This window comes from Theropithecus gelada, chromosome 7a (genome assembly GCF_003255815.1).
Source record: "Theropithecus gelada isolate Dixy chromosome 7a, Tgel_1.0, whole genome shotgun sequence".
Lineage (NCBI taxonomy): Eukaryota > Metazoa > Chordata > Mammalia > Primates > Cercopithecidae > Theropithecus > Theropithecus gelada.
In genome coordinates, this window is record NC_037674.1 from 15796597 (window position 1) to 15823348 (window position 26752).

Sequence of the window (26752 nt, forward strand, 5' to 3'; positions counted from 1 at the left end):
TAGAGTTCTTGTGACATGAGAACAGGCTGCTGCTGAGGGTTTTCCTTCTTTTTTTGTGCCATTCCCCAAGTCTAGACCCTCATCCTCTCCCCCTAATAATAAGGACACCAGTAAACACCACGTACCAGGCACTGTTCTAAGTGCTTTACATATGGGAGGCTGCTTGCCACGTAATTGAGCACAGACTCTGGAGCCAGACTGCCTGGAGTGGAATGTTCTCCCCCACTTCCCTAGCCATGTGACTATGGGACAAGTCAGTAGCTGCTCTGTGTCTCAGTTTTCTTAACTATAAAATGGGGGTAATGATACCTACCGCGTAGGGGTTTTGTAAGGATGAAATGAGTTAATGCGTTCATTAAAAAACCAGCCAGTTACCAAATGTATGTGATATTTGTAACTACTATTTATATTGCTCTGAGGGTTAAGTGACTTGCCTGAAGTCACATGGCTAGTAAGTGGCAGAACCCAGGCTGTCTGATTCCAGAACCCCTATTCTCAAGCATTATGAAAGCCTTAGAAAATTAATATCAGGGCCAGGCGCGGTGGCTCATGCCTGTAATCCTAGCACTTTGGGAGACTGAGGCGGGCAGATTGCCTGAGCTCAGTAGGTTGAGACCAGCCTGTCTAACGTGGTGAAACCTTATCTCTACTAAACGTACAAAAAAATTAGCTGGGTGTGATGGTGGGCACCTGTAGTCCCAGCTACTCAGGAGGCTGAGGCAGGAGAAATACATGAACCCGGGAGGCGGAGGTTGCAGTGAGCCAAGATAGAGTCACTGCACTCCAGCCTGGGCAACAGAGCGAGACTGTCTCAAAAAAAAAAAAGAAAGTTAAAAAGAATGTTCCAACCACCTCTCTTTCAGACTAAAAGGGGAGATGACCAATCTCCAAGATCAGGAAACACCCCTGTCCCCTTAGAGAGTCACTCTGACAGTCCACCATAAAAAGGCCTCTGATCCCATTGGCCACCTCATTGGCCTTTGGTTGCACACTTAGAATTAAGACAGGAGCAGGCTCTGAAACAGATGGGTGATGGGGGTCCTGTCCTGACCCACTCTCTCCCTTTCCTAGAAGGCTGCAGATCCCTGAGCCAGTTGGAATTTCCTCTCCCAGAAGCTGGCCACCCAGCCTCACCCGCCCACCCACTCCTGGGATGCCCTGTACCCAGTGTACCACCTGCAGCAGAGCCCGTCCCCCATCTTCAGACACCCACCTCGGAGCCTCAGACAGTAGCCCGTGCGTGCCCGCAGAGCGCCAAACCGCCCAGTGGTTCTAAGTCAGGTCTGCGCACGGGCTCCAGCTGCAGGCACACTGCAAGGAGCAAGGCAGCCCGCAGGCCCAGTCACCCCAAGCAGCCACGTGTCCAGCGCCCACGCCCTCGCCGCCGCCGTCGCCGCCGCACTAATGGCTGGGTACCTGTTGGGGCTGCCTGTGAGAAGGCCGTGTATGTCTTGGTAAGTGCCAGCTCTTAGCTGATGACAAGAGGGAGGGAGGCAGTGGGGACACAGAACTTGCAGTGAGGTAGGTGCTAGGAGCACCTGGTTCTAGCTACTCTGAGAGGTGACAAGGGGACTCCAGTTTACTTGTACCCCAGGAATCAGTCATGCTGGCCCACCCAGCTTGCTTCCCTAGCCCCCTACTGATCCTGTACCAGACACCCCAGGGAGGTCAGGAGACACACAGTCATAGCTGGTGGCTGCCATCTCTGTGAGTGTCTTCCCCTCCCCTCCCTGCTCACTCCGTCCCTTATACCCTGGATTGTAAAATGGAGGACTGTCAATGGAGAAGTTTTCTGGATAAGTATATAGAGGAAGTTGGAATGCGCAGAGAAAATTAGTGATACAGAGAACATCTGGGATGATGAAAAGAGGCCAGGTGCAGTGGCTCACATCTTTAATCCTAGTACTTTGGGTGATGGAGGTGGTAAGATCACATGAGGCCAGAAGTTCGAGACAAGCCTGAGCAATATAGACCTCATCTCTACAAAGTAAAAACATTAGCTGCACAGTGCTGTGCACCGGGAGGCTGAAGTGGGAGGATTGCTTAGGTCCAGGAGTTCAAGGCTGCAGTGAGCTGATTGCACCACTGCACTCCAGCCCGGATGACAGAGTGAGACCCTGGCTCTTAAAAGTAATTAATTGGCCAGATGTGGTGGCTCACACCTGTAATCCCAGTACTTCGGGATGCCGAGGCAGGCGGATCACGAGGTCAGGAGATCGAGACCATCCTGGCAAACACGTGAAACCCCGTCTCTACTAAAAATACAAAAAATTAGCCAGTTACTCGGGAGGCTGAGGCAGGAGAATGACGTGAACCCGGGAGGCGGAGCTTGCAGTGAGCTGAGATCCAGCCACTGCACTCCAGCCTGGGCGACAGAGCGAGACTCCACCTCAAAAAAAAAAAAGTAATTAATTAAAAAGAATGTCAACTAAAATTTATCGAGGCTGGGCAAGGTGGCTCATGCATATAATCCCAGAGCTTTCAGAGGCTGATGCTGGAGGATTGTTTGAGCTCAGGAGTTCAAGACCAACCTGGGCAACATAGCAAGATCCTGTCTGTACAGAAAAAAAAATTTTTTAATTAGCCAGGCATGGTGGCATGCATCTGTAGTCCCAGCTACTTGAGAGGCTGAGGCAGGAGGATCGCTTGAGTCCAGGAGGTTGAGGCTGCAGTGAACTATGATTGCACCACTGCATTCCAGCCTGGGTAACAGAGTGAGACCCTGTCTCTAAAAATAAATAAATAAATAAATAAATAAATAAAATTTATTGAGCACGTCTTAGATGCCAGAACTGAGCTAAGCACTTTGTAAGTATTATTCCCTTTAATCCTCGCCACTATCCTATGCGATATATATCCCATCTTCCTATAATTAATCCCATTTTACAGATGTGGAAGTTGAGGCTTAGCAACACTTGAAATAATTTGTCAAAGGCTGTGCCCCTTATAACAGTGGTTTAAGAGTTCAGACCGAGACTTGTTCCATTAGGAAGCATGAGCACTTACCCAGCACTGGGGGGCTTGGAGTGAGAGTCAGCTGTCAAGGGTGTGGTGGTCAGACCTCAGCCCCAGAAGCATCAGGCCACTTTTCCACCCTTGTTCCCATTTCCCATCCTTTCTCCAACCCTGAGAATGCCCCAGCCCCATCTAAACAAGCATAGTGGTTTGATAAAACCAAGGTAGTGGTTTGACTACCGTGAGGAAAGGATGGAGAGGATGTCATTTCCTCCCTCTGTCCTTACTCTGAGTGTGGCCCTGCAAGCCTATTTGTGTCATTGGTTTGTTGCCTAGGATGAGCCGGAACCAGCCATCCGAAAGAGCTACCAGGCGGTAGAGCGGCATGGGGAGACAATCCGAGTCCGGGACACTGTCCTCCTCAAGTCAGGCCCACGAAAGACCTCCACACCTTATGTGGCCAAGATCTCTGCCCTCTGGGAGAACCCCGAGTCAGGTACCTCTCCCTCTGGCTGGGGACCCAAGGGGCAGCTGTCTTCAGCAGAACTGTAGGCCCCAGATTGGCCCCTGCCTGGAGTTTGACCTGGCATGAGTCTCCCCGTGTTCCTGGCACAGAGTCTGCCTTCCACTCGGCTGGGGTCTGTCTGCTGCCGAGGGCTGTGGGTGACCTTGTGGCTTGGGTTGGATCAGCTCATTAACCTTTCCAGCCAGCAGAGCCTGGGCACCTGTCCCCCCACCTCACCTGTCAGTGCCTTCTCCCCCTTCTCCCTCCATGCCTAACAGCATTCCAGGCCTCTGAATGCTTGGCCTGGGGCAGGGGACATGGGTTGCCGGAGCCTGCAGGATTGGGCCAGGCATTGAGGTTGGATGAACCTCCAGGGCAACCAGCCAGCCTCTCTGCCTGAGTAACACAAGTTGCCAGTTCAAGCTATAACCACTGTGTTGTCCCCCCAGGAGAGCTGATGATGAGCCTCCTGTGGTATTACAGACCTGAGCACTTACAGGGAGGCCGCAGTCCCAGCATGCACGAGGTGAGCTGCCCGGCAGATGGGTCAGGGAGGGCAGGAGAGACAGAGGGAAAGGTTATGGCACTAAGACGTGGTAGGGGGAGGGCAGCCATGGGCTGTAGTCAAATCCCTCGCTTGTCACTTTGGACTCCAGAGAACCTGGGAAAGGACCCAGGATTTATTCTCTTTTCCCAGCACTGCCCCAATTCATGTTTCAAAGGGAATAATAACCTTTGTCTTAAAAAGGGGAACAGAAAGGGAACCCTTGAGGTAGCAGGTGCTAGTGAGAGCAAATGGATGTGTTCTCCTGGCAACAGGAAAGGTGAGGTGGAGCTGCATACCTGGTCACTTTTGGTATTGTCTATAGTATGGGAGGCAGGGGAGAAGAGACTCGTTCTAACACCCCATAGGCTCTCCACCAAGCCGTGTGCTGAAAGAGGTGACTGCCACCTGTGTGTGCCCTGGGCTCACCTTTTATTTCACTTTCCCTTGCAGGGACTTTTCATCTAACTAGAAAGATGAACATTTCCCCTCTCCTACGCTAGGCAGAGCTGGGGGTTGGGAGGTCAGTGAGTCAGGAGTTGGAGCAGATACCTGGCTATTCTGGAGAAGGAGGGGACCTAGAAGGGACTCGGGAGGAATGCCTGGAGGCAGTAGGTGAGGCATACTTAGACTGAATTTCCAGGGAAGCTTCCTGGCTTGCTGGAGTCATCGCAGGTCAGCAGGCTAGCAGAGGGGTTAATGTACACCTTGTTCCTGGAATGAGGTGCTTTCCAGCCCTGGTAACAACCTCCACCTGTCTCCCTTTGAGCCCTTGCAGAATGAAGTCTTTGCATCGCGACATCAGGACCAGAACAGTGTGGCCTGCATTGAGGAGAAGTGCTATGTGCTGACTTTTGCCGAGTACTGCAGGTGGGTGGTTCCCTGCACCCTCTGGCTGGCCTCTTCCCTCAGGCTCCCCAGGCATATTTGGGGGCTGCTTGGAATTCCCCAAGAGGATCTCATTCTGCTCTCTACCTGATCTTACTCCCTGAGCCTAATCTCCCAGAACTTACTTCCTTATTGCCTGCCTCTACCATCTGATTCTTTTTTGGAAGAAAGAAAAATTGTTGCCACACTGAGGTAGAATGGTTGGAGCAGAGTTGGGGGGTAACATTACTGCTCTTGGAAAAAATTTTGGCGAATTGGTAGGCAAATGGAGGGAGGCCCTGGCAGGTGTGGTTCTCCAGTGACAGAGAAGATAGCCTGGTGGTTGGCAGAGCAGACATCACCCCTGGGATGGGTGGAGACAGCACCACCCCTTGGGGAGCTAGGATAGCCTAGCTGTCAGGGTAGAGTAGGGTAGGGAAGGAATTGGTCTTCTGCAAAAGTGACTGTAGTAAAGATAGTGAATGGTATCTCTCTGCAGGTTCTGTGCCATGGCCAAGCGCCGAGGCGAAGGCCTTCCCAGCCGAAAGACAGCACTGGTTCCCCCCTCTGCAGACTACTCCACCCCACCCCACCGCACAGTGCCAGAGGACACGGACCCTGAGCTGGTGTTCCTTTGCCGCCATGTCTATGACTTCCGCCACGGGCGCATCCTTAAGAACCCCCAGTAGCCTCCTCATGCCCACGCTGGGGCTACCTGTGGGCAAGTGGGGCTCGGGGTAGGGGGCACTGCTTGAAGCACAGCACTTGGTTAGGGGGCCACAGAGGCCTAAGTTTGCTGGCCTGTGGTTTTCTTGGGTGGGGGGAGGGCAGGGGCCCCCGTGGGTTCTGGGCCCCAGGGGAGGGAGCTGGGGAGGCCAGGGTATAAGAAAAGCATCAGAGCTCTCAGCTTGGCCCAAGGTACCTTCTGTGGTTCCCCTGGGTGGAGATTTCCGAAGAAGTAGTCTTCTCTGAGGCTGGGCCAAGCCTGAGGGGCATGGGGCCCTAGGAGGGTGGGGGTGGCAAGGAGGGGCAAGGTCCTTCAGGAACCAGACTCAACAGGCCCTTCTGTAGCCTCCTCCGGGCCCTCAAAGGGGGAGTGGGAGCCAGCTTTACCTCACCCACTGTGACCCGCCGCTTCCCCTTCAGCCTGGGACCAGGCTTTCCTAGATCCCAGCACAGCTCTGAGCTTGTTCCTTTGAGGCATGGAGAGCCAGAGTCTGGCTTCCAGAGCATTGACTTCCTCTTCCTAGACTTGAGGCCTTTGTCTGGCTTTCCTCCTTTGCCCTGCAGTAGCAACTGGTGCTGGGACAAGTTGACCCACCCTTCACAGTCATGGGTGTGGCCCGCTTGAGGGAGTCTCCTGTCCACCTCCCAGAGAGGGCCACCCAGCAGGTCTGGCTTCCCAGAAAGTTAGCTGATGATTGTGGGGTTTGGCATGTCTGGGAGGGAAGATGGGTGCTGGGAGAGGGTTGGGGGCAGGGGGCAAGGAAAATTGCTACCTGATTAGTTGGAGATTTTTCCTCTTGCCTTACACATGGAGGTTCCAGTAAACCTCTTGCAGAACTTCACACATGATTTTTCAAGCCACACCCACCTGAAATCAAACCAAAGGAGTGCTGTGGCTCCCCTTGCCCTGCCACCTTTTCCCTAGTCTTTTGTAGATTGCACTAATTTACATCCCAGCGAGAATCAACACTGTATCAGTCCACAGACCTGCTGAGCTGCAGCCACTTACTCTAGGAGCTAAGGACCTGCATTTTCAGTTTGTTCCTGTTGCCCAGAGGCCCTGTTCTCACCTCATGCTGCTCCCCAGAGTAGACTAAGAGGCTCAGTCCCCTGTTGTCCTTGTGGAGACTAGGCCTTGGCCCTGGCCCTGAGACTCTGTGAGGGGGCTGGAGCAGCCTGGCTATTTCCTATTTGTACCAAAGAGGAGCATGGTGGGAGAGGGAGTGGAGTGCAGTGTGGCTTGGGCGTGGCGCTGGGAACCTGCTAGCTGAGCACTTCCACAAGGGCATACTCCCAGGGGCAGGGGCCAGGGCTGAGAACTGCAGCCCTGGGTCTTCCCTTAGGGAGGAGGGGCAGACGAACCCAGCAGGCTGAGGAGGTGGCACTGGGTGAGGACAGTTGGGCAGGGGCTGCAGAGGGAGGTAGAAATGAACCCTGAGGGCTCCCCCGACATGCCCTGCCCTGTCCCTTAGTAGATGAGTTGCTCCTGATTGGTCATTGGGTTTGGGTGAGGCCTGGAGGCTTCAGAGGTGAATTTATGCTTGGGAAGCCTGATCCCAAACCTGAAGGGAAGGGACTTGGGTCTCCTTGTATTGAATAAGCTGTTTGGAGGAAGGTGTCCGTCTGGGAGGATGGGGCAGTAAATGAGGTTGGCAGAGTGGCAGTGGGGGCTCTGCAGAGCCAGGCTTGGAGCCTGCTCATTCTGAGCCCTTGCTGCCAAGGAGCCCAGCCTCACCTAGCAGGAAAGGAGATCATAGCCCTCCTCCCAGGAGGTAGGGTCTGCTGCCCTGAACTTAAATGCTTTTGAAATCTCTTAGATGTGGAAATATTTTTTCGAACCTGAAAATGCAGCTGGTAGAATTTCAATGGAAGCATAATCCATGTAAAATATATTTTAGTTGATATTTTGTAAAATGCACTTTTTGTGTGTGTTGATCCTGGTTTCCCAGATCTGTATTTCAGTGTTTACAAGGGAGGAAGGACCTTTCCTCACCTCCCTTTTGACAGAGATTAGAAGTACTTCTTTAAGAAAAAAATAAATTTGAGAAATTGTATTGATTTAGAAAAGGATCATTTCCTGTGTGTCCTTTTGTCTTTTGATGTGTGGGTGTGGAAAGACTCACTATTCTTATTTCAGAGGTCCCTCTTTAACCCCTGTGGCATGGGTGCTCACTGAGGCCAATGAGCAAAGAGGGCAGGGAAGCAGGGGGAAAAGAGAGTGAGGGGAGGAGACAGAGGGACTGGGAACTTGGAGGTGACTTCTTGATTTCATGGTGGCCACAGCTGCCCGCTTAGGTCTGTGCAAAATACTTCGGTTGCCAGCCCTCACCTGGCCAGTGACTTGGAAATTGGTCCCCAAGTAGGTACATGGTAAAGATACCTTCTCTCACGAAGTGGCTCCTGCCTGTAATCCCAGTGCTTTGGGAGGCAGAGGCGGGAGGGTTATTTGAGTCTAGGAGTTTAAGACCAGCCTAGGCAACATAGACCATGTCTCTCCAAAAATTTTAAAATTAGCCAGGCCTGTCAGTGCATGCCTGTAGTCTCAGTCGGGAGGCAAAGGTAGGAGGATTGCTTGAGCCCAAGAGCCCGAGGCTGCAGTGAGCCGTGATCACACCACTGCAGCCTAGGTGACAGAGTGAGATACTGTCTCGGAAAAAAAAAAAAAAAAGATCCCTCCTCATCACCTTGGGGAACTGGCCAGCACTGTACTGGGGCCTCGGTGTCTTGCAGCTGGTGCTGCTTGCTTGCTGAGGAAATAAAGGCCACATCATGGGGCCAAAGGTTTGTGGCCAGCTGACCCCTGCTTCAGCCCAGCCCTGGTCCCAGTCTGGAAGCCTCAGTGTTGACCATGTTCCAGGTGGGGCAGCTCTAAGGCCATAGAGGTTCCTGGGAGCCACGGCACACAGCACACCCCGCGCCCTCTTTTGCGTTTTGCTAAGGCATGGTGCGTGTGGGCAGGATCATTTCTTCAGAAGTTATTGGTGGCACAGACACCACCATGCATTTTTCTAGTTCTGCCTTCAGTGTGTTATCCACAAGACTCCCTTGAGGTGAGTGGTAGCCTGTCCTCATCTTACAGACAAAGTGGTATGGAGATAAGTTCCAGGCCCAAGGACTCCCACTGCCTCACCCTGACTGCTAACACGGAAAACTACTCCCTAACGTTAAAGAAGGGAGCACATGTAGCCACATTATCAAAAAATTTTAAAGGTCTAAGGTCTTTTTTTCCTCTCCTGGTTTAAAAGACATACTTACTGGAAAATATGATTTTAATAGAAAATCCTATCACCAGAAATGTATACCTTTAGAACTATTGGAAGCAAGGAGCAGCGTAGTCAAGGCAAAACCTTCACATAAACTTCTGATGCAGCAAATGGACAGGTGGTAGCCTGCAGATGCACCGGGGCAATCGTATGTGGAGAGTCTGCCCTGGAGAGATGGAAGGCTGCAAGGCTTTGCCATTCCTTCCCCTGGCTCATCCTGTGTGCTTTCCTATTGCTGGGATTGGGGGGCCATCAGTGAGCCCTCTGGTGTCACCTCATCCCTCAAGTCCCCTCATTCTTCTGAATTCATCTGATCCCTGGTAGCTCCATTCTCCCAGTAGTATCTTCTGTTTTCCATCACCTGCTCTGTACAGTCTGCCCTCACGTCAGCTGCTTCCTCCCTTCTAGCCATTCCGTGATATGCCCCATTAATCTCTCAAGGGCCTCGACTAGGAATTTAGATTTTAGAATCAGAACCACCCATATTGAGTCTCATCTTCCCTGAGCCTCTCTTCAGCTATACAAAGGGAATGCCCACACTAGCTCCCTGCCAGGGTGGCTGTAACAACTAAGGGAGATAATGAATACAAAACACTTAGCGGCCACTGTCCGAAGTACACTTGGGCTCTAATCGTATTGCTCTGCTGCTTCAGAGCCTTGCTGACTCTCCACAGGCAGCAAGAACGTAGCTGGACAAAGTCAGGCTACTGAGCGGGGTTCCCAGTGGGAAATGGTGGTTGCTGACATCCAAAGCACTTGGGGTCTGCTGTCTGCCCAAGTGACCAGCCTGGTGCCATGGTGCACACATTTAGCTCCAGACAAGGAGACTGCGTGTTGTTTCCCAGCTGTTCTGTGCCCTCAGCTCCTCACCCTTACAAATGTGTGTTGGCCACACCAGCAGCTGACAGACCAACGCCATCAGCCCCTCCCCAGAGTGCCCAGTTATCCCACTGTCTCATGCCTGGTGAGGAGAAGATAAAGGAGGGGAGATGCCATTTCCAGACATTTCAGCATTACCCAGTGGACAAGCACTGTAGTCAGTCCCCAGGTATTGCTAAACACAAGGGTCACCATGGAGACACTGGTCAATGTCTGACAGTCCTGCTCTTTCCTGGAGTGGCCACGACCTGCGGGACGGAGGGAGGTAAGGGTGGCAAGGGGGAGCACACCGAGGACTCTGCTTCCAGCTGGAAAGACCAGCCTCCGGCATGTCTGGACTCGGAGAGAGCGCTGCGGGCCTCCCTGCCTCCAGACCGGTTGCTGGAGGAAGGGCTAGGGCAGGCCTGAGTTTGTGGTGGATCCCCCTGGTCCAGCTCCCTGTAGACACACGCTGCACGAGAGCGGCCTCGAGTCTTTCCTGCCTTCGAAGTCTCAGCAGCTTTTGTCCCCAAGCCCAGAGGACAGGGGTGGCCCTGACTCAGGCGCCCTCTTCCGGGTAGGGGTCCGCGTGCGCCCTCCCCAGCCCGCGCCCCGCAGGGGCGCCCGCCCCTCTCCCCGCCCCCGGCGTGGGCCCGCCCCCGCGCCTGTGTCACTGCGAGGCCGCGGGTGGAGAGCGGCCGGGCGGGACATCCGGCCCGGGTCCCTCGCCGCGCCCGCCGCCCTCCGCCCGCCGCCCGCTTCAGCGCCGCAGCCCGGGAGCCGGCCACCCTACACGCGCCAGGGCTGTCCCCTGCCCTCCCCTCCCCAACTCCCTCCCGGCCCAGACCCTCCTCCCGCCCCCAGCCCGAGCCCGCCTCCCAGGCCGCCCTCGGATCGACCGGGCCCGCGCAGGCCCCCACCCCGGGAGCACCATGTTCCCCCGCCCGCTGACCCCGCTGGCGGCCCCAAATGGCGCCGAGCCCCTGGGCCGGGCGCTGAGGCGGGCCCCTCTGGGCAGGGCCCGGGCGGGGCTGGGGGGGCCGCCCCTGCTGCTGCCGTCCATGCTGATGTTCGCGGTGATCGTGGCCTCCAGCGGGCTGCTGCTCATGATCGAGCGGGGCATCCTGGCCGAGATGAAGCCCCTGCCCCTGCACCCGCCCGGCCGCGAGGGCGCAGCCTGGCGCGGGAAAGCCCCCAAGCCTGGGGGCCTGTCCCTGAGTGCTGGGGACGCGGACTTGCAAGTGCGGCAGGACGTCCGGAACAGGACCCTGCGGGCGGTGTGCGGACAGCCGGGCATGCCCCAGGACCCCTGGGACTTGCCGGTGGGGCAGCGGCGCACCCTGCTGCGCCACATCCTCGTAAGTGACCGTTACCGCTTCCTCTACTGCTACGTCCCCAAGGTGGCCTGCTCTAACTGGAAGCGGGTGCTAAAGGTGCTGGCGGGTGTCCTGGACAGCGTGGACGTCCGCCTCAAGATGGACCACCGCAGTGACCTGGTGTTCCTGGCAGACCTGCGGCCTGAGGAGATTCGCTACCGCCTGCAGCACTACTTTAAGTTCCTGTTTGTGCGGGACCCCTTGGAACGCCTCCTCTCTGCCTACCGCAACAAATTTGGCGAGATCCGAGAGTACCAGCAACGCTACGGGGCTGAGATAGTGAGGCGGTACAGGGCTGGGGCGGGGCCCAGCCCCGCAGGCGACGATGTCACATTCCCTGAGTTCCTGAGATACCTGGTGGACGAAGACCCTGAACGCATGAATGAGCATTGGATGCCCGTGTACCACCTGTGCCAGCCTTGTGCCGTGCACTATGACTTTGTGGGCTCCTATGAGAGGTTGGAGGCTGATGCCAATCAGGTGCTGGAGTGGGTACGGGCACCACCCCACGTCCAATTTCCAGCTCGCCAGGCCTGGTACCGGCCAGCCAGCCCCGAAAGCCTGCATTACCACTTGTGCAGTGCCCCCCGGGCCCTGCTGCAGGATGTGCTGCCTAAGTATATCCTGGACTTCTCCCTCTTTGCCTACCCACTGCCTAATGTCACCAAGGAGGCGTGTCAGCAGTGACCATAGGGTGTGGGGCCAGCAGCTGGTGGGGACTGGTTTCAACGCCAGCTTCCTGTGCGTCTGCCTGTCATTCGGAGAAACCCTGGCTCTGGGGCTTGGGGCTTCTCAGGATGCCTGAATGGCGGAGACTGCCCTCAGATGTTCCTTGTCCAGGGTGGGTGCCCACAGTGACTCAGAGGACAGGGCTAGGCAGGAGACTTGCTGCTTTTCATTGGGGGGGGTCTCTTGGGGGACAGACACCAGTTTGCCAGTGAAGCAACATACCTGATCTAAAGACTGGCTCCAGATCCCAGGCTGCCGGGATTACGCAGTCCACTTGGTCTACCTTAATTTAACCTGTGGCCAAACTCAGAGATGGTACCAGCCAGGGGCAAGCATGACCAGAGCCAGGGGACCCTGTGGCTCTGATCCCCCATTTTATTCAACCCATGTGCCTCAGGACTGGAGTGAGTAATCATACCTTATAAATGACTTTTGTGCCTTTCTGCTCCAGACTCAACATTTCCTGCACCTGCCAGTTCTTTCCATTTTTCCAACGAAAGGAAAACGGAAGCAGGGTCCTTGCCTGGTAGCTCCAGGACCCAGCTCTGCAGGCACCCAAAGACCCCCTGTGCCCAGCCTCTTCCTTGAGTTCTAGGAACCTCCTCCCTAATTCTCCCTTCCTTCCCTACAAGGCCTTTGAGGTTGTGACTGTGGCTGGTATATCTGGCTGCCATTTTTCTGATGCATTTATTTAAAATTTGTACTTTTTGATAGAACCCTTGTAAGGGCTTTGTTTTCCTAATAGCTGACTTTTTAATAAAGCAGTTTTATATATAAGGTGAGCATTTCTGTGATTTCCCTTGGAGCTCCTGTGGGCCCAGCAGATCTCCTTGATGTCTGTCTCCCCATGTCAGGGGAGGCAGCCTGTAGGTAGAGAAAGTAAGGTATCACTTGGTTGGGTTGGTCCAGTGGGCCATTGCCATTCCGTGGAGACTTCGGGGGCTTTCTAATAGGTTATCCCAGATCACAGACTCAGATTCTGGGATGTCACCAAAGGGCAAGCCCTGTTAGGAATGGCCTCAGGTCCAGAGCATACCTACTTGGATTATTCCCTAAAAAAGTAGGTGGGTAGGAGATACAGGATCCTCCTCCTCTTATTCAATAAGAGTTGAACGAGAAGGTCCCTCAGAGCATTTTCTTTCTTTCTTTCTTTCTTTGTTTTGAGTTGGAGTCTCAATCTGTTGCCCAAGCTGGAGTGCAGTAGCACCATCTCGGCTCACTGCAACTTCCACCTCCCGGGTTCAAGTGATTCTCATGCCTCAGCCTCCCAAGTAGCAGGGATGACAACAGGCACATGCCACCACACCTGGCTAATTTTCGTATTTTTAGTAGAGATAGGGTTTTGCCATGTTGGCCAGGCTGGTCTCAAACTCCTGACCTCAGGTGATCTGCCCACCTCGGCCCCCGCAAAGTGCTAGGATTACAGGTGTGAACCACCGCACCTGGCCCCAGACCATTTTCAAATGAAAAAATTGTGTGAGCAAGGAGATTTTTTCTGGCATTACAAGGAAGGCAGGCAAGGAGGTTGAGTGAGGGTCAGGCTCTTGTTGTCTTAGGTCCAGAGAAAGCTGTGGAAGGAACACAGTTGGAGCAGCAGAGGACAGGCTTCAGTATGGCCCATTGCCCCATTGCTCTCCAGAGATCCCAGGCCCACCAGGAGTTGCTGGGCCCATGGGAGAGATGCAAGGGCAGACCTGGCCATTCTCTGTTAGCCCTATTTCACATACCCCCAGTGGGAACTGCTGTACTTTAGGGACCTGAGGCTATGGTAAGAGGTGGGGTCCAAGGAAGGGAGGCGGGGGGGCCCCCTTGCAGGTGCTGCCTGTCCCTAGCTTTGCTATTGGTTGGACTTTGGAGAGGAAAACTAACACTATTTCCCAAATTTGGGGTAGGGGGCTTCTATGGGCACTTATGGCTCTCCACCATGACTCATCAGGCCATGTTGCTTCCAGGAGTCCTTACCTGACCCCCTGTCTGGTTCAGATGTCCTTCTTCAGAGTCCCCTTGGCTCTGGGGACTTTACCTAGACCGATCAAGTCCCAGCCCTATTCCTCACCAGCTGCCTACCTATCTCTCAGAGCCTCTGTTTTCTCCAGTGTGTCGTGAGAATGAAAACACTGATCTCATGCAGGTTGCTGGGGTAGGAGGGAGTTAATGAAAACAAAATGAATAAAAGGGCCCATCCCCGCACCTGGCTCAGTGGATGTTCTTTTGGATGCTGGTTGAACACCTGACCCCTCAGAGGCCTGTGGGGATGAGGGAGAAGCCAGGACACTGTGTCCGGCCCAGCACTGGAGATCACTACTACCTCTAGGCAGGGCCCCTTTGACCTCTGGGTTTACTTCCTCTACCAATGAGTCAGACTTTCTCTGAGTTTCCGACCCCTCAGGACCCCCGTACTGCACCCTCTTTTTTCTCCTTGCCTGGGACCTTTAGCGGCTCCAGACATACAGCAGCTAATCAGTCCCCCCTAACTGGGGCCTGCAGCACAAACAGAGAACCTGGAGAACAAACACTGGGGCCAGCTGCTGTACTCACTCCATTTAATCCTCACAACAGCCACGTGCCGGTGGGGTCATCCTGTTTTACAGACATGGAAACTGGCACAGAGAGGACAAATAACCTGCCGAAAGTGTCCAACCCAGGTCTGTCTGCCTCCCAAATAGGAGGGAGGGAGGAAAGGAAGAAGGCTTATGGAAGGTGTGGGTAGAGAGAAGAAGGAATAGGAAAGCGAAGTTAGAGGAAGGGTAGGTGGGGTTGTAGTCAGCGGTATTTGCAAACACTCTCCTTCCTCAGTTTTTTCATTCCCTCATTTGCAAAGAACCCAATTGAGCCCAGCTGACTTTTACCAGTTCCTGCCCTGGAGGAGTGGGAGACAGATCGTGCTCTTGATGTGGTTAATTTATTGGCTACTCTCCTCCCAGGCAGAAAAGGGGTGCTGGGCCATAGAGCATCCTGACAGCCACAACTGGACACCTGTGGTGTGGGGAGGAGGGTGTGGGGAAGAGGAGAGAGGGGGACAAGGGAGACAAATGCCACCTTCTGGGTCATTATTTTTCCTCTAGTCAGCACCTGAGGAAAATAATTTGTCATCTAGCTTCCTTTCAGGAAAACAGACTTCTTAAAAGAAGCTGCCAAGGAGGTGGCATAGAAATGTGGCGTCCAGCGGGCCCTGGTGGGACCTGCTTTATGCTGGGTACCCAGGCCAGAGCTGGAGGCACTACCGGCTGTGGGTCACCAGGGCGGGGGTGGGGGCATTCTCAGGACTGGACGCCTGGACTGTGTCTTCTGGGGATTCCTCCTTTTCCTTTTTTTTCTTTTCTTTTCGAGACAGAGTCTTGCTCTGTCACCCAGGCTGGAGTGCAGTGGCGTAATCTCGGCTCACTGCAACCTCCGCTTCCCGGGTTCAAGCAATTCTTCTGCCTCAGCCTCCCAAGTAGCTGGGACTACAGGTGCCTGCCACCATGCCCAGCTAATTTTTGTATTTTTAGTAGAGATGGGGTTTTACCGTATTGTCCAGGCTGGTCTCGAACTCCTGACCTTGTGATCTGCCCTCCTCAGCCTCCCAAAGTGCTGGGATTACAGGCGTGAGCCACCGCACCTGGCGGATTCATCCTCTTCATTGCGACCCTCTGGAGCCATGCCCTACCCTACCGCCTGTCCCCTCAAAAGACAAGGGGCCCCTTTAGAACTTACTCCCCAGACAACCCAACCCAGGTCTCCTAGGCACAGGGGCAGTTAAATTCTCTCACGGCTAAGGCCTATGGACAAAGGGAAGGGGAGGAGCCCAAAGCAGGCGGGCCTTCCTGTCTCGACTGTGATTCTACTTCCAGGCTCCACTTCTTGTCCATTTCTCATCTCATCTGAAGGTACTGCCCAGAAACCACCTTAAATTTGGAGGCTCTTCCCGCTCCTTTTCCCACTCTCGCCTCTGCCCCCACACCCCAGGAGCATCACACCACACAGGGCCCCTTCAGGACACGATAAGGCAGACGCGGGCAGCTGACCCACCCCCCTGGGTGAACACTGAACCCTCACCTTTCCATGGGCCTATCACCACAGGGCCAAGCTCCCAAGACCCCCCGCTCAGGATGGATCTTTCTTTTCTTTTCTTTTCTTTTTTTTTTTTTTGAAACAGGGTCTTGCCCTGTTGCCCAGGCTAAAGTGCAGTGGTGCAATTATGACTCACTGCAGCCTCAACTTCCCAGGCTCAAGGAATCCTCCCACCTCAGCCTCCTGAGTGGCTGAACTACAGGTGTACACCACTATGCCCGGCTAATTTTTTCTATTTTTTGTAGAGACTTGGTGTTGCCCAGGCTGCAAGGATCTTTGTTTTTGAACGAGCGCCTGCCTGGCTCTAAATAAGAGGAAGACATTCTTTCTCTTCCTAAAGAGAAAGACTAATAATGAACAGTAGCTACTGTGAACTGAGAGTACCCATGCCGGTGCTTTACAAGCGTCATCCTCTCCATTCTTACAACCCAGCAAGGTAAGTAAAATTATTTCCATTTTCTAGATGAGGAAATTGAGCCAAAGTGACTTGCGACTTGCCCAAAATTGATGGCGGGGTTGGGATTAAAACTCAGCTCCAGTTAAGGTTTTTCTTTTTCTATTTTTGTTTCTAACTTTTGGGTTCAGGGGATACATGTGCAGGTTTATTCCATGGGTCAACTGTGTATTGCAGGGGTTTGGCATACAAATTATTTCCTTGCCCAGGTAATGAGCATAGTACTCACTGGGCACTTTTGGGATCCTCACTCTCCTCCCAGCTTTCACCCTCAAGTGGTCCCAGTGTCCATTGTTTTCTTCTTTGCGGACATGCTTACTCAATGTTTAGCTCCCACTTATAGGTAAGACTGTGAAGTATTTGGTTTTCTGTTGCTGGTGTTAATTTTCTTAGGATAATAGCCTCTAGCTCCATCCATGTTGCTACAAAGGACATGATTTTGCTCTTTTTTATGGCTGTGTAGTATTCTATGGTGTGTATGTACCACATTTTCTTTAACCAATCCACTGCTGTCCATTTAAGGTTTGTTCCCTTCAAAATGAATATGCATTATAAACTACCCAGCTTATTGGATTTGCTGATGTGCCTCATGTTCCTTCTCTCTGATTCGTGTACCCTTCTCCAGCCCTCCTTCTCAACACTGCTCAAATGATTCTGTTCACAAGTCTCTCCGACTATTATAAAATCCCCTACGTTTGCCTACCTGAAGATCAGCTTTCCAGTACTGTTGCACCCAGACCATGAATGTACTAGACTATTAGTTCAGATCCTCTGAGAAGCAGATACAAAGACAGAATTAGATGTGCAAGAGGTTTATTGGAGAAAACACCTGTGAAGGATAAAGGAGAAGGGAGGAGCAGGAGGCAGAAAGAGCCTACATTTGTGAAAGGAGAGAAGGAAGGAAGCATTGGGTAGGAAGAGTCTCAGATTACAGTGCATCTTGAGAAAGTCTCTGTAAGGCCAGTGGAGAATCACAGGCAAACATTGCCTATTAGAGGGGTTCTCTGTGGGCAGAAATGGTGCAGCGTTAGCACCCCAGGCATGTTCAGGCGTTGGGTAGAAGCAGCCAGGGGAAACCTGAATATTGAGCCAGACAGAAAGGTGTGGCAGCCGGAGGCTCTCAGCCAGCTGCACTTCTCACAGCAAGTTCTCCTGAAGAACAAGCTGAGCGGTGCACCTCTGCGCAGACCTGGCACGTCTGCTGTGACTTATGGGAGTTGGCCCCCAGGGGTTTTGTTGACACAGTGATCTTTCGAACAACCAGAAAACAGCTGTGGGCCTAGCAAGAGCTCTCGATGTCCTAGGGGTACTGAACTAAACTCTCCCCCATGGCCATCCCCTGGCTTTATAGCTGGACCACTGCCTCTGCCCTCTTTTTTTTTTTTTTTTTTTTTTTTGAGACTGTCTTGCTCTGTTGTCCAGGGTGGAGTGCAGTGGCATGATCTTGGCTCACTGCTATCTCCACCTCCTAGGTTCCAGCATTTCTTGTGCCTTAGCCTCCCGAGTAGCTGGGACTACAGGTGTGTGCCACCATGCTCGGCTAATTTTTGTATTTTAGTAGAGATGGGGTTTCGCCATGTTAGCCAGGCTGGTCTTGCACTCCTAACCTCAAGTGATCCACCCACCTTGGCCTCCCAAAGTGCTGGGATTACAGATGTGAGCCACCATGCCTGGCCTCTGCCCTTCATTTGACCATGGAAGACATGTACCATCACTGTGCTGAAATACTCATGCTATAATATTCAGGACATTTTCTCTGCAATTTACCCAACTCACTGCAGGTTTTGATTATGTTTGGTTTATGTCTTTGTCATTAATTGGTGGATATTGATGCTCACCTTTGTCTGCTTTCCTCTCTCATAGGTTCACATCCTTAGCTGGGGTGGAGGGAGCAGACTTACTCAGAGGCCGAATCTAGATGCTAGTGTCATGGACCTTTCCAGGATATAGTCCAATCTTATTCTCAATGTGATTATCTGGTTGGACTTAAACTCCAGGGGCAGCCTGAGAGGGAAGGAAAGTTCCCTCAAAGAGAGTGTCCGGGGACCTGCATACATATGAATGTCAGATTTTCTGTAGCGTCCTTCTGCTGAGCTCTTCAGCTCATCACTGCCTGATCCTTGCTTCAACAGAGGACTCATCTACAGAGGAGAACTCATAGAGGCAAAGGGAGTCACAGGATCAGCCCTGATCTGCCACTGTGAGGGGACAAGGAGGACCAAGTTCAGGCCAGGTCATTTACTGCCCCCTGAGCCCTCTAGCAGGAAAGCTGTGCCAGCCTCAGCCTTGGGGTAGGGCACTGGGGAGCAGAGAGAGATGAGGAACTTCAAGGGTTCGGGAAGGAGGAGCCATTCCTGCCAGTGGCCCAGCAATGGCCCCAGACTTGCTGGGCTGCTGCCTCACTGCCTGGTTGCAGATGGAGAAAAGCAGATATTCAGCCTCACAGCAGCCCAAGGAGCAGGAGCCCAACAAGCATCACCTGATTATTTTTCTGTTCTCAGTGCTAGAGAGACTGAGCTGCCTCTGTGACTCCCGCCAGAGCCCACGGGCAGCAGAGTCCTCAGAATCCAAGCATCGTGGCTAGAGGGGCCACCAGAGCAGAGGAGTCCGTGGGAGGTGGAGATCAGGCTGGGCTCTTAATGTGCTGCTTTGAAGGGCCACAGGCTGCCTGGTGGAAGGCACTGGAAACAGACCCAAGAATAGGGGGGTTGGTTGGGTGGGGCCAGTCTTTCTGGTTGAAGAGCTAAGCAGAGTTGGGGGTCGGCTGGCTCCTGGCAGCACAGGCATCCCTCTCTCCCCCATGAGAATGTATAACAAGCCTCTTCCGTAGAAGCTGAAGACACAGTGGCAGGCCAGTCTCCTGGAAGTTCTGCTGCCTGGGTACAGGTGTCCAGTAATAAAAAAAACGAGAGCTTTTCCGACAGATGAAAGAATGAGCTGGCCTAACTATGGCAGGAAAGCCAGAAAGGAAAACGCTAGCCCCTGTGCAACTTTTGGGGAGGGGTATTTGATTTTTGCCCACTGAGACTATCCTCAGCCCAGGTACCAACAGATAAAAAAATAACTAGATAGAGGACTGGGGGAGCAATGGCCACAGAGGAGGATGAGAAAAGGAAGGAGGCCCATCATTGCAGCTCAGATGCTGGCCCTCCCTGAGGCCTTTCTCAGCTACTGACTAGTTAACCTTTTCTTCCTCTGAAGTCCCAAGGTTCCTAGTGCATACTTCTAGGACAGCTTTCAACCCATGCTGTTACTTGTCTATCCTACAAACTGAGGCTTTCCAAAGGCAAGAGCCAGGTCTTCTCTTTGTACTTGGTACATAGTAGTAGCAGGTGTTTGATAAATGTTGAATCAGTGGAAGGCCTGATGATTGATTGGATGGAGGGAGAGGTATGTGTGTAACACGTGTGAATGGAAGGATGGATGACCAGGTAGATAAGTAGTTGGATGGATAAATGGATGAATGGAATGATGGATGGGAAGAGGAACTTCTGCAGGAAGAGCAATCACAAATCTCAATGGACATCTGGCAGTTGGCATATTGCCTCTTAAAATGAGACAACTGGAAGGAAGGAGAGATGTTCCACTAAAGAAGCAATAGCAGGAGCTTGGGGTCCAGGATGGAAGAAGTGGTCAAGGCAGGGCTGGGTCCTGGGCTTGGCCTCTGATGGTTGTTAGAGTCTCTTAGTTATAAAGGAGACAGAGCAAGCAGATTCTGGCATTCTAGTCCAGGCGCTGCCACAAGCTTCTGATGATCTTGAGCAAGTCCCTTCTCTGAGTCTCAGTCTCCTCACTTGTCACCTTCACCACCTTCTGTGATCTTGCAGACCACATGAGGAAGGGAGTTTTGCACAGCATAAAACTCCACGCACAGAAGAATGGAGTGCAGCAGTGGCATGAGAGCTTAGGAGTCAGGAAGTCCTCGATTCAGATTCTTGCTCTGTTGCTCCAGCACTTACTGGCTGGGCCAGCTGAACAAGCCTTTAAACCTTCTGTTTCCTCACAAGTGAAATGAGCAAAATAATATCTATCTTGACGAATTGTTGTGAGGTTTCAAAATAAGTCACAGAAAGTGCCTGACATTCAATACATGGAAGCCAATATTACATACAATGGACTGATCAGGCTGCTGTGTGTGTCTGTGCAGCTGACACCAGGACACAGGCTGGGTCTCCAGAGGAAGGAAGGAACACCTCCTCATTCTCACAAAAGTACTGTCTGCTCTCTGAATTCTGCACCTAGGGGGCTGCCTCCAACAAGGCTGGGATGAAAAGTATCATCTTCAGCTCTAATTCCTTACCTTCCACAGAGAAGTCTGAAGGCCAGACTCTGAACTTGGCTGATGACCTAATCTGGTTGGGCCCAGACATCTTCCTCCCACAGTGTGAAGATCATGATGCCGCCATCTGAGGCGGGGGAGCCCTCTGTATCTGGGAGTACTGTTCACACTCCTTAAAGAGCCAGGCAGAGTGGGAAGCCTCCAGCACTCAAAGTCCTGCCACCAGCCCATGCCAGAAGCCTGTCATTCCACCATTCTACGGCATTGTTCTCTTGGTTTAGGAAATCATCCCCATGTAGACGCAAAAGTCAGCTCATCATAGTAAGGAGCCACCATTTGCCGATTACTTCTTTGTGCCAGACCCTGCGCTAAGAGGGGTCAGTACACCTTTTTCCTTTTCTTTATTTTGAAGATGCCCATTGAACTACTTTATAGTTATAACTATTTTATAACAATGAACATCCACGACCTAGATTCACCGTTGAACATTTGCCATATTTGTTTTATCTCTCTATATATGTATGTTAGGCTAAACCATTTCAGACTCCATTACAGACATCATGATGCTTCATCCCAAAAAACTTCTGCATGTGTCTCCTAAGGAAAAGAACACTCTGCTATCTAACTGAATACTGTACTCAACACTAAGGCATTTTACATTAATACAACAGTATTATGTAAGTCCACACTAAAATTTTCCCAATTGCCTGAATAACATGTGTTATGACTTTTAAAAAAATCCAGGATTTAGGCAGGGCACGGTGGCTCATACCTGTAATCCCAACACTTGGGGAGGCCGAGGAGAGCAGATCGCTTGAGGTCAGGAGATAGAGACCAGCCTGGGCTACTTAGCGACACCCTATCTCTTAAAGAAAAAAAAATTCAGCTTTCAATCAAGGGTCATGCACTACATTTTGTTGTCACGGCTTCTCAGCCTCCTCTAATCGAAAACAACTTTCATTTTATTATTATTATTATTTTGGTCTTTCATACCATTGCCATTTTGAAGCATTCAAATCTGCTGTTTTGCAGAACATCCCTTAATTTAGATTTTCTGATGGCTTCCTCATGTCAGATTCCGGTGGACCTGCACATTTCATCCTCATAGTAACTCTGACAGGTTTTTTGACTCCGTTTTATGGAAATGGGGGCTGAGGCTCAGCGAGGGCTGTCCCATGCTACTAAGAGGCTGCCCTGGGACTGGATGCTGGTAATTTGCTTTGTGCCCTCATATCTCATGCAGCTGTGATGTCTTAGCAGTTGGATTCTTTTTATGATGGCTTCATTTATCAGCCCCCTTTAGCACCTTGAACAGCCCCCTTTAGCCACAAATGAACAGCAGAGTTTGACAGGGTCTGGCTTGGGAGAAATAAAGGTAATCCAGGGCAGGGGACACCTGTAACATACCATCTGCAGTGAACCCTGGCCTCCATAGTCAGCCCTGTCTGGAACCCCTCCACCCCAAGTGGTCCTTTTAGGCTACCTTAGAAATATGACTTTTCCTGACCCTTCTAGACCTCCAGGGAAAGTGAGGCATCTCTCTCTCACACACACACACACTCACTCTCACACACACACACACACTCTCTCTCTCACACACACACACACACACACACATAGTACTTAGGATGTAACAATCCTCTGGGTACAGTCATCACTGAATTCTGTCCTGTTGCCTAGCAACCCTAGGACATTTCAGCCCTTTCCAGCCAGAGAGTGGGTGGAGGGGGCAACCACATGGCTGGCTGGTACCTTCTTACTCTGGGGGGTCTCCTCATGATCAGTTGCATAACAGCCACGGTGGTCCTTGCACTCTGGGGAGTTACCCTCCTACTCCCAGGGGATGAGCAATCTCTTTAAGGTCTTTCCTCCTGGGTTGGGAGCCACACAAGTATGCCATGGAATATGGCGCTCCTCTCTGGGCAGAGTGCCTGAGAGCTAAGAGGAGGATGACACCTCCCCCTGCAGTGACTCTTTAAGAGAAAAGGGTGAAAGGAGAAGATCCAGGTAAGAACCTCATCATGCCAGGAGAGTTAAGCTTCTCATAGAATGGTTCCACAGACATTCAGAGACCTGCTGGCCAGGAGTGCTGGGTTTGGGGCCAGGCCATGCTTCTCCGTGGAAGGAGAGAGACGGATGGTCCATATGCCTGGGCAGATCCTAATTATCCAAGTCTGCAGTTACTCTTGAATATATGTGTATTACTTTAACCCTCTTGTTTGGGTAAAGTTTAGGCCAAGCATCATTACCTGGGGTGTTCAGGACCCCTTAGGGGTCTGTGGACAGAATTCAGGGCATTGGTAAAGTTGGGGGGAAAGTTACGTATTTTCACTAACTTCTTCTGAAATATATAAAATATTTTATGAAATAGTAAAATCTGTGACTTTGTCATTTATAGAAATCATAGATTTTTTATATAACTTTACAGTTGTTGAAATGTCAATTATACTCACCACCACTTAGAAATTAAGGGAATTGGCCGGGTGTGGTGGCTCATGCCTATAATCCCAGCACTTTGGGAGGCCGAGGCGGGCAGATCACGAGGTCAGGAGATCGAGACCATCCCGGCTAACACGGTGAAACCCCATCTCTACTAAAAGTACAAAAAAATTAGCCGGGCGTGGTGGTGGGCGCCTGTAGTCCCAGCTACTCAGGAGGCTGAGGCAGGAGAATGGCCTGAACCCGGGAGGCGGAGATGGCAGTGAGCCGAGATTGTGCCACAGCACTCTAGCCTGGGTGATAGAGCAAGACTCCGTCTCAAAAACAAAAAACAAAAAACAAACAAAGAAAAAAAGAAATTACGGGAATTATTAAATCTGTCATGAGATCCTTAATGTATTCATAGGTATAGTAGTCCCCCTCTGCCCACGAGGGGAATGTTTCCAAGAGCCCCAGTGGAACTGTGACTAGTACCAAACCCAATATTACTATGTTTTTTTCTATACATACATACATAACTATGATAAAGTTTAATTTATATATGAGACATGGTAAGAGACTGACAATTATAGCAATCATAAAGAAATTATATTGTAATAAAAACTATATGAATGTGATATATCTCTCTTATTCTCAGAATATCTTATTGTACTGTATTCTTGTGTTCTTTTCTTCTTGTGAAGAGAAAGGGACAGTGCGGGATGGTGCCAGGTTCCATCATGCTACTCAGAATGGTGTGCAATTTAAAATTTATGAATTGTTTATTTCTGGCATTTCCCACTTAATATTTTTGGACCATGGTTGACTGCAAGTAACTGAAATTGCAGAAAGCAAAACCACAGATAAGGGGACAGTGAATGCTATACATATCAATATAGTATTATATAAAATATTTTTAAAATTTTGATAACTCAATTTCAATATAACTAGTTTCATTTCAATATAATTAGTTTCATTTGCAATCTGATGTATTTTTTATGCAAAGCATTTTTCTGAGGCTTCACCAAACCACCAAAGGGGGCTGTGGTACCAAAAAAGGTTAAGAGTCTTGGGTTTTTGTCAAACGAGGACTCAAGGAAGTATTTTGGGGAGTCTTCTAATTTTGAACTTTAAATATTGATGTTAATTAAACAAATTATTATATAATATTCCTAGTAGCTGGAATGACTGCCTTATACAGAGCACTGCCACTCCATTGCCATTTCTGAGTTTACATTTACAGCAGAGATGAAGCCAAGCAGTTCCACCCAAATTGTTCCATTCTAATTAGGAAAAAAACGGGCAGACCTAATAAGTAAATGGTGATGATATTTAAAAAGTGGTGAAGAAGTTGAGCCCTTAGCATAACGAAGTTGCTAAACTCAAAAAGCCTGTACTCTAGCGGTTGGCACCATAGTCAGGTGGGTAGAATTCAGTTGCAGAAAACACAGTATCATTTGCCATATGAAGTTAATGATGTTAATCTGAATTGTTTCTGTTGTAATTTTGTTTGAATTTGTAAGTTTTGGGTTTTTTTACTTAGCATATGTGTCCTTAGCTTCATGTTTGTTCTTGCTTGAGTACATGCCCAGAGATCTGGGCATTTTTTCTTATTCTTTCATTGGGGGTACTTAACTCACGCATGAGAAATGCTGCGCTCTGTTACTTACTGATAACTCTTCATGTTTCCCTCTTTATTTATTATTATTATTATTATTATTATTAAGACGGAGTCTCGCTCTGTTGCCCAGGCTGGAGTGCAGTGGCGTGATCTCAGCTCACTGCAAGCTCTGTCTCCCGGATTCACGCCATTCTCCTGCCTCAGCCTCCCGAGTAGCTGGGACTACAGGTACCTGCCACCATGTCTGGCTAATTGTTTGTATTTTTAGTACAGATGGGGTTTCACCGTGTTAGCTAGGATGGTTTCGATCTCCTGACCTCATGATCTGCCCGCCTCAGCCTCCCAAAGTGCTGGGATTACAGGCATGAGCCTCTGCGCCCAGCCGATATATTCTTTCATAAATCTGTGGCCAGGCCTATAATTGTCACAATGAAAATTAGAAAACCTACAAAATGTCAGAGGATTCAACTTTAAAGTCTGTCTCAAAGGACTCAGAAAGTAGTGATTCACTTTGACCCCCTCAAAGATCAAATATCAAGCAATTTACCAGTTAGTATTTTTAAATGATGTGTAGCCCTCAGCAGACTCTAAGACCAATAAGATGGCATTGTCATTCCCAGAAGTGCAGACTCCTCTCTGTCCTGCTCCCCCACTAATCTTTTGAACATCCCAGCTGCTCACATTGCCCCCCCAACAACATGGTAGCTTTTCCAGTTGTTCTGGTGACCTCACTGTATGTTTCCGTGGTACTCAACAGCCTGTGGAGTGGTGGCCAGTCTTGGACAGTGCTCTAGTCCCATGACTGTGCCCTTCTTTGCGGGTAGCTTCCTCTTGGCATTGCCTCCTCCCTGCCCTCAGGAGACACTCTCTTCTTTGCCATCTTCCTCTGTGGTGTCGTGTCCTTACTCAAAAATACAAGTCCCTGTATCACCACACCTGACTCCTTGATATCGGGTGGTTTCTCTTCTATCATTCCAGTTCTTGAAGTGTCTAGAAAGTTCAGTTTTACATTCCTTTTCTAGAAGAAACCTGGAAAATAAGTCTTCCAGGACCTGGCTGGAGGATACAGCTTGAGGAACACCACCCAGAACAGCATTAAAGGATGCTTCTTTTTTTCCCCCCCTCCAAATCAATAGGTCTTTTATTGCATCATTTAAATATCACAAGTAGGTTTTAGCAGCCATCTGGTATCTTGTTTCTGTAGCTGGACAACTCTTAGATCTTAGTCATCAGCCTGCTGAACAGTTACTTTTTCAGAGACATAGATGCCATCCAAAAACTTCCTGATATTGTTGTTTTTAACTGTTGTGGCTTGCTGAATTTGAAACAAGCTGAGTGTCATTTCCTTCAAGGATTAATTTATCTTTCTGGGCTTGAGATACTGAACAAGCAACACCTGGTCTCATCTGAACCTTGCAGATGTATTTTTCACCCAAGAAATTTAGGATTTCCACAAGAGACCCATTCTCCTGGATAATGATGTTGATGGGGAAGTGAACATACACAGACCTCATCTTGTAACAGAAGCCCAGTGTAATACCCTTGGTCATGTTCTGTACATGACTACAAATAGTCCGAATGGTAACCAGTTCCTTTCTGTTACCACACCATTTGTCAACCCAGAGCCTCTTTTTTTTTTTTTCTTTCCGAGAAGACTGAGTTCTACATTGATGTGATTGAAGTTCCTCCACAGGGTTGCTCTGGGGCCTTTCACGACAACTGTGTGTCCCTTTAGAGTAATGTCGACATTTTCTGGAATGTCGATAGTCTGATTGCTGAAAATGGTCTTCATTCTCACAGTAGACGTAGCAAAGAAAGAAAGGATGTTTCTAGACCACGGTTTTGTTTTTGTTTTGTGATTAAAAAAACATGTAACATCAATTTACCCTCTTAACAATTTATGGCCAGGTGCGGTGGCTGAAGCCTGTAATCCCAGCACTTTGGGAGGCCGAGACAGGCGGATCACGAGGTCAGGAGATCGAGACCATCCTGGCTAACACGGTGAAATCCCGTCTCTACTAAAAAATACAAAAAACTAGCCGGGCAAGATGGCGGGCACCTGTAGTCCCAGCTACTTGGGAGGCTGAGGCAGGAGAATGGCGTA

At 50.6% G+C, this 26752-nt stretch overlaps 2 protein-coding genes and 1 pseudogene across 5 annotated transcripts in view; 2 read left to right on the forward strand and 1 right to left on the reverse strand.

The window, feature by feature from the left end:
* The window catches only part of BAHD1 (bromo adjacent homology domain containing 1), a 28470-nt gene extending 20798 nt beyond the window's left edge, over window positions 1-7672 (forward strand). For 2 of the 4 annotated variants that reach the window (XM_025390679.1, XM_025390678.1), the window contains exons 3-7: window positions 1075-1454; window positions 3292-3451; window positions 3910-3986; window positions 4774-4874; window positions 5371-7672. In XM_025390679.1, the coding sequence (XP_025246464.1) occupies window positions 1075-1454; window positions 3292-3451; window positions 3910-3986; window positions 4774-4874; window positions 5371-5560 (908 nt within the window). In that variant the 3' untranslated portion in view covers window positions 5561-7672. Of the gene's footprint in view, window positions 1-1071; window positions 1455-3291; window positions 3452-3909; window positions 3987-4773; window positions 4875-5370 lie in introns of all 4 variants that reach the window. The other 2 variants (XM_025390676.1, XM_025390677.1) reach the window with 1 other exon arrangement.
* Window positions 7673-10397: 2725 nt separating this feature from the next.
* Window positions 10398-12600, forward strand: CHST14 (carbohydrate sulfotransferase 14). Its single transcript, XM_025390869.1, has one exon. It carries the CDS (start codon window positions 10651-10653, stop codon window positions 11779-11781), a length of 1131 nt encoding a protein of 376 aa, XP_025246654.1. The 5' UTR covers window positions 10398-10650; the 3' UTR covers window positions 11782-12600.
* Window positions 12601-25870: 13270 nt separating this feature from the next.
* On the reverse strand, window positions 25871-26440 carry LOC112627915 (annotated as a pseudogene).
* Between the last annotated feature and the right edge of the window lie 312 nt (window positions 26441-26752).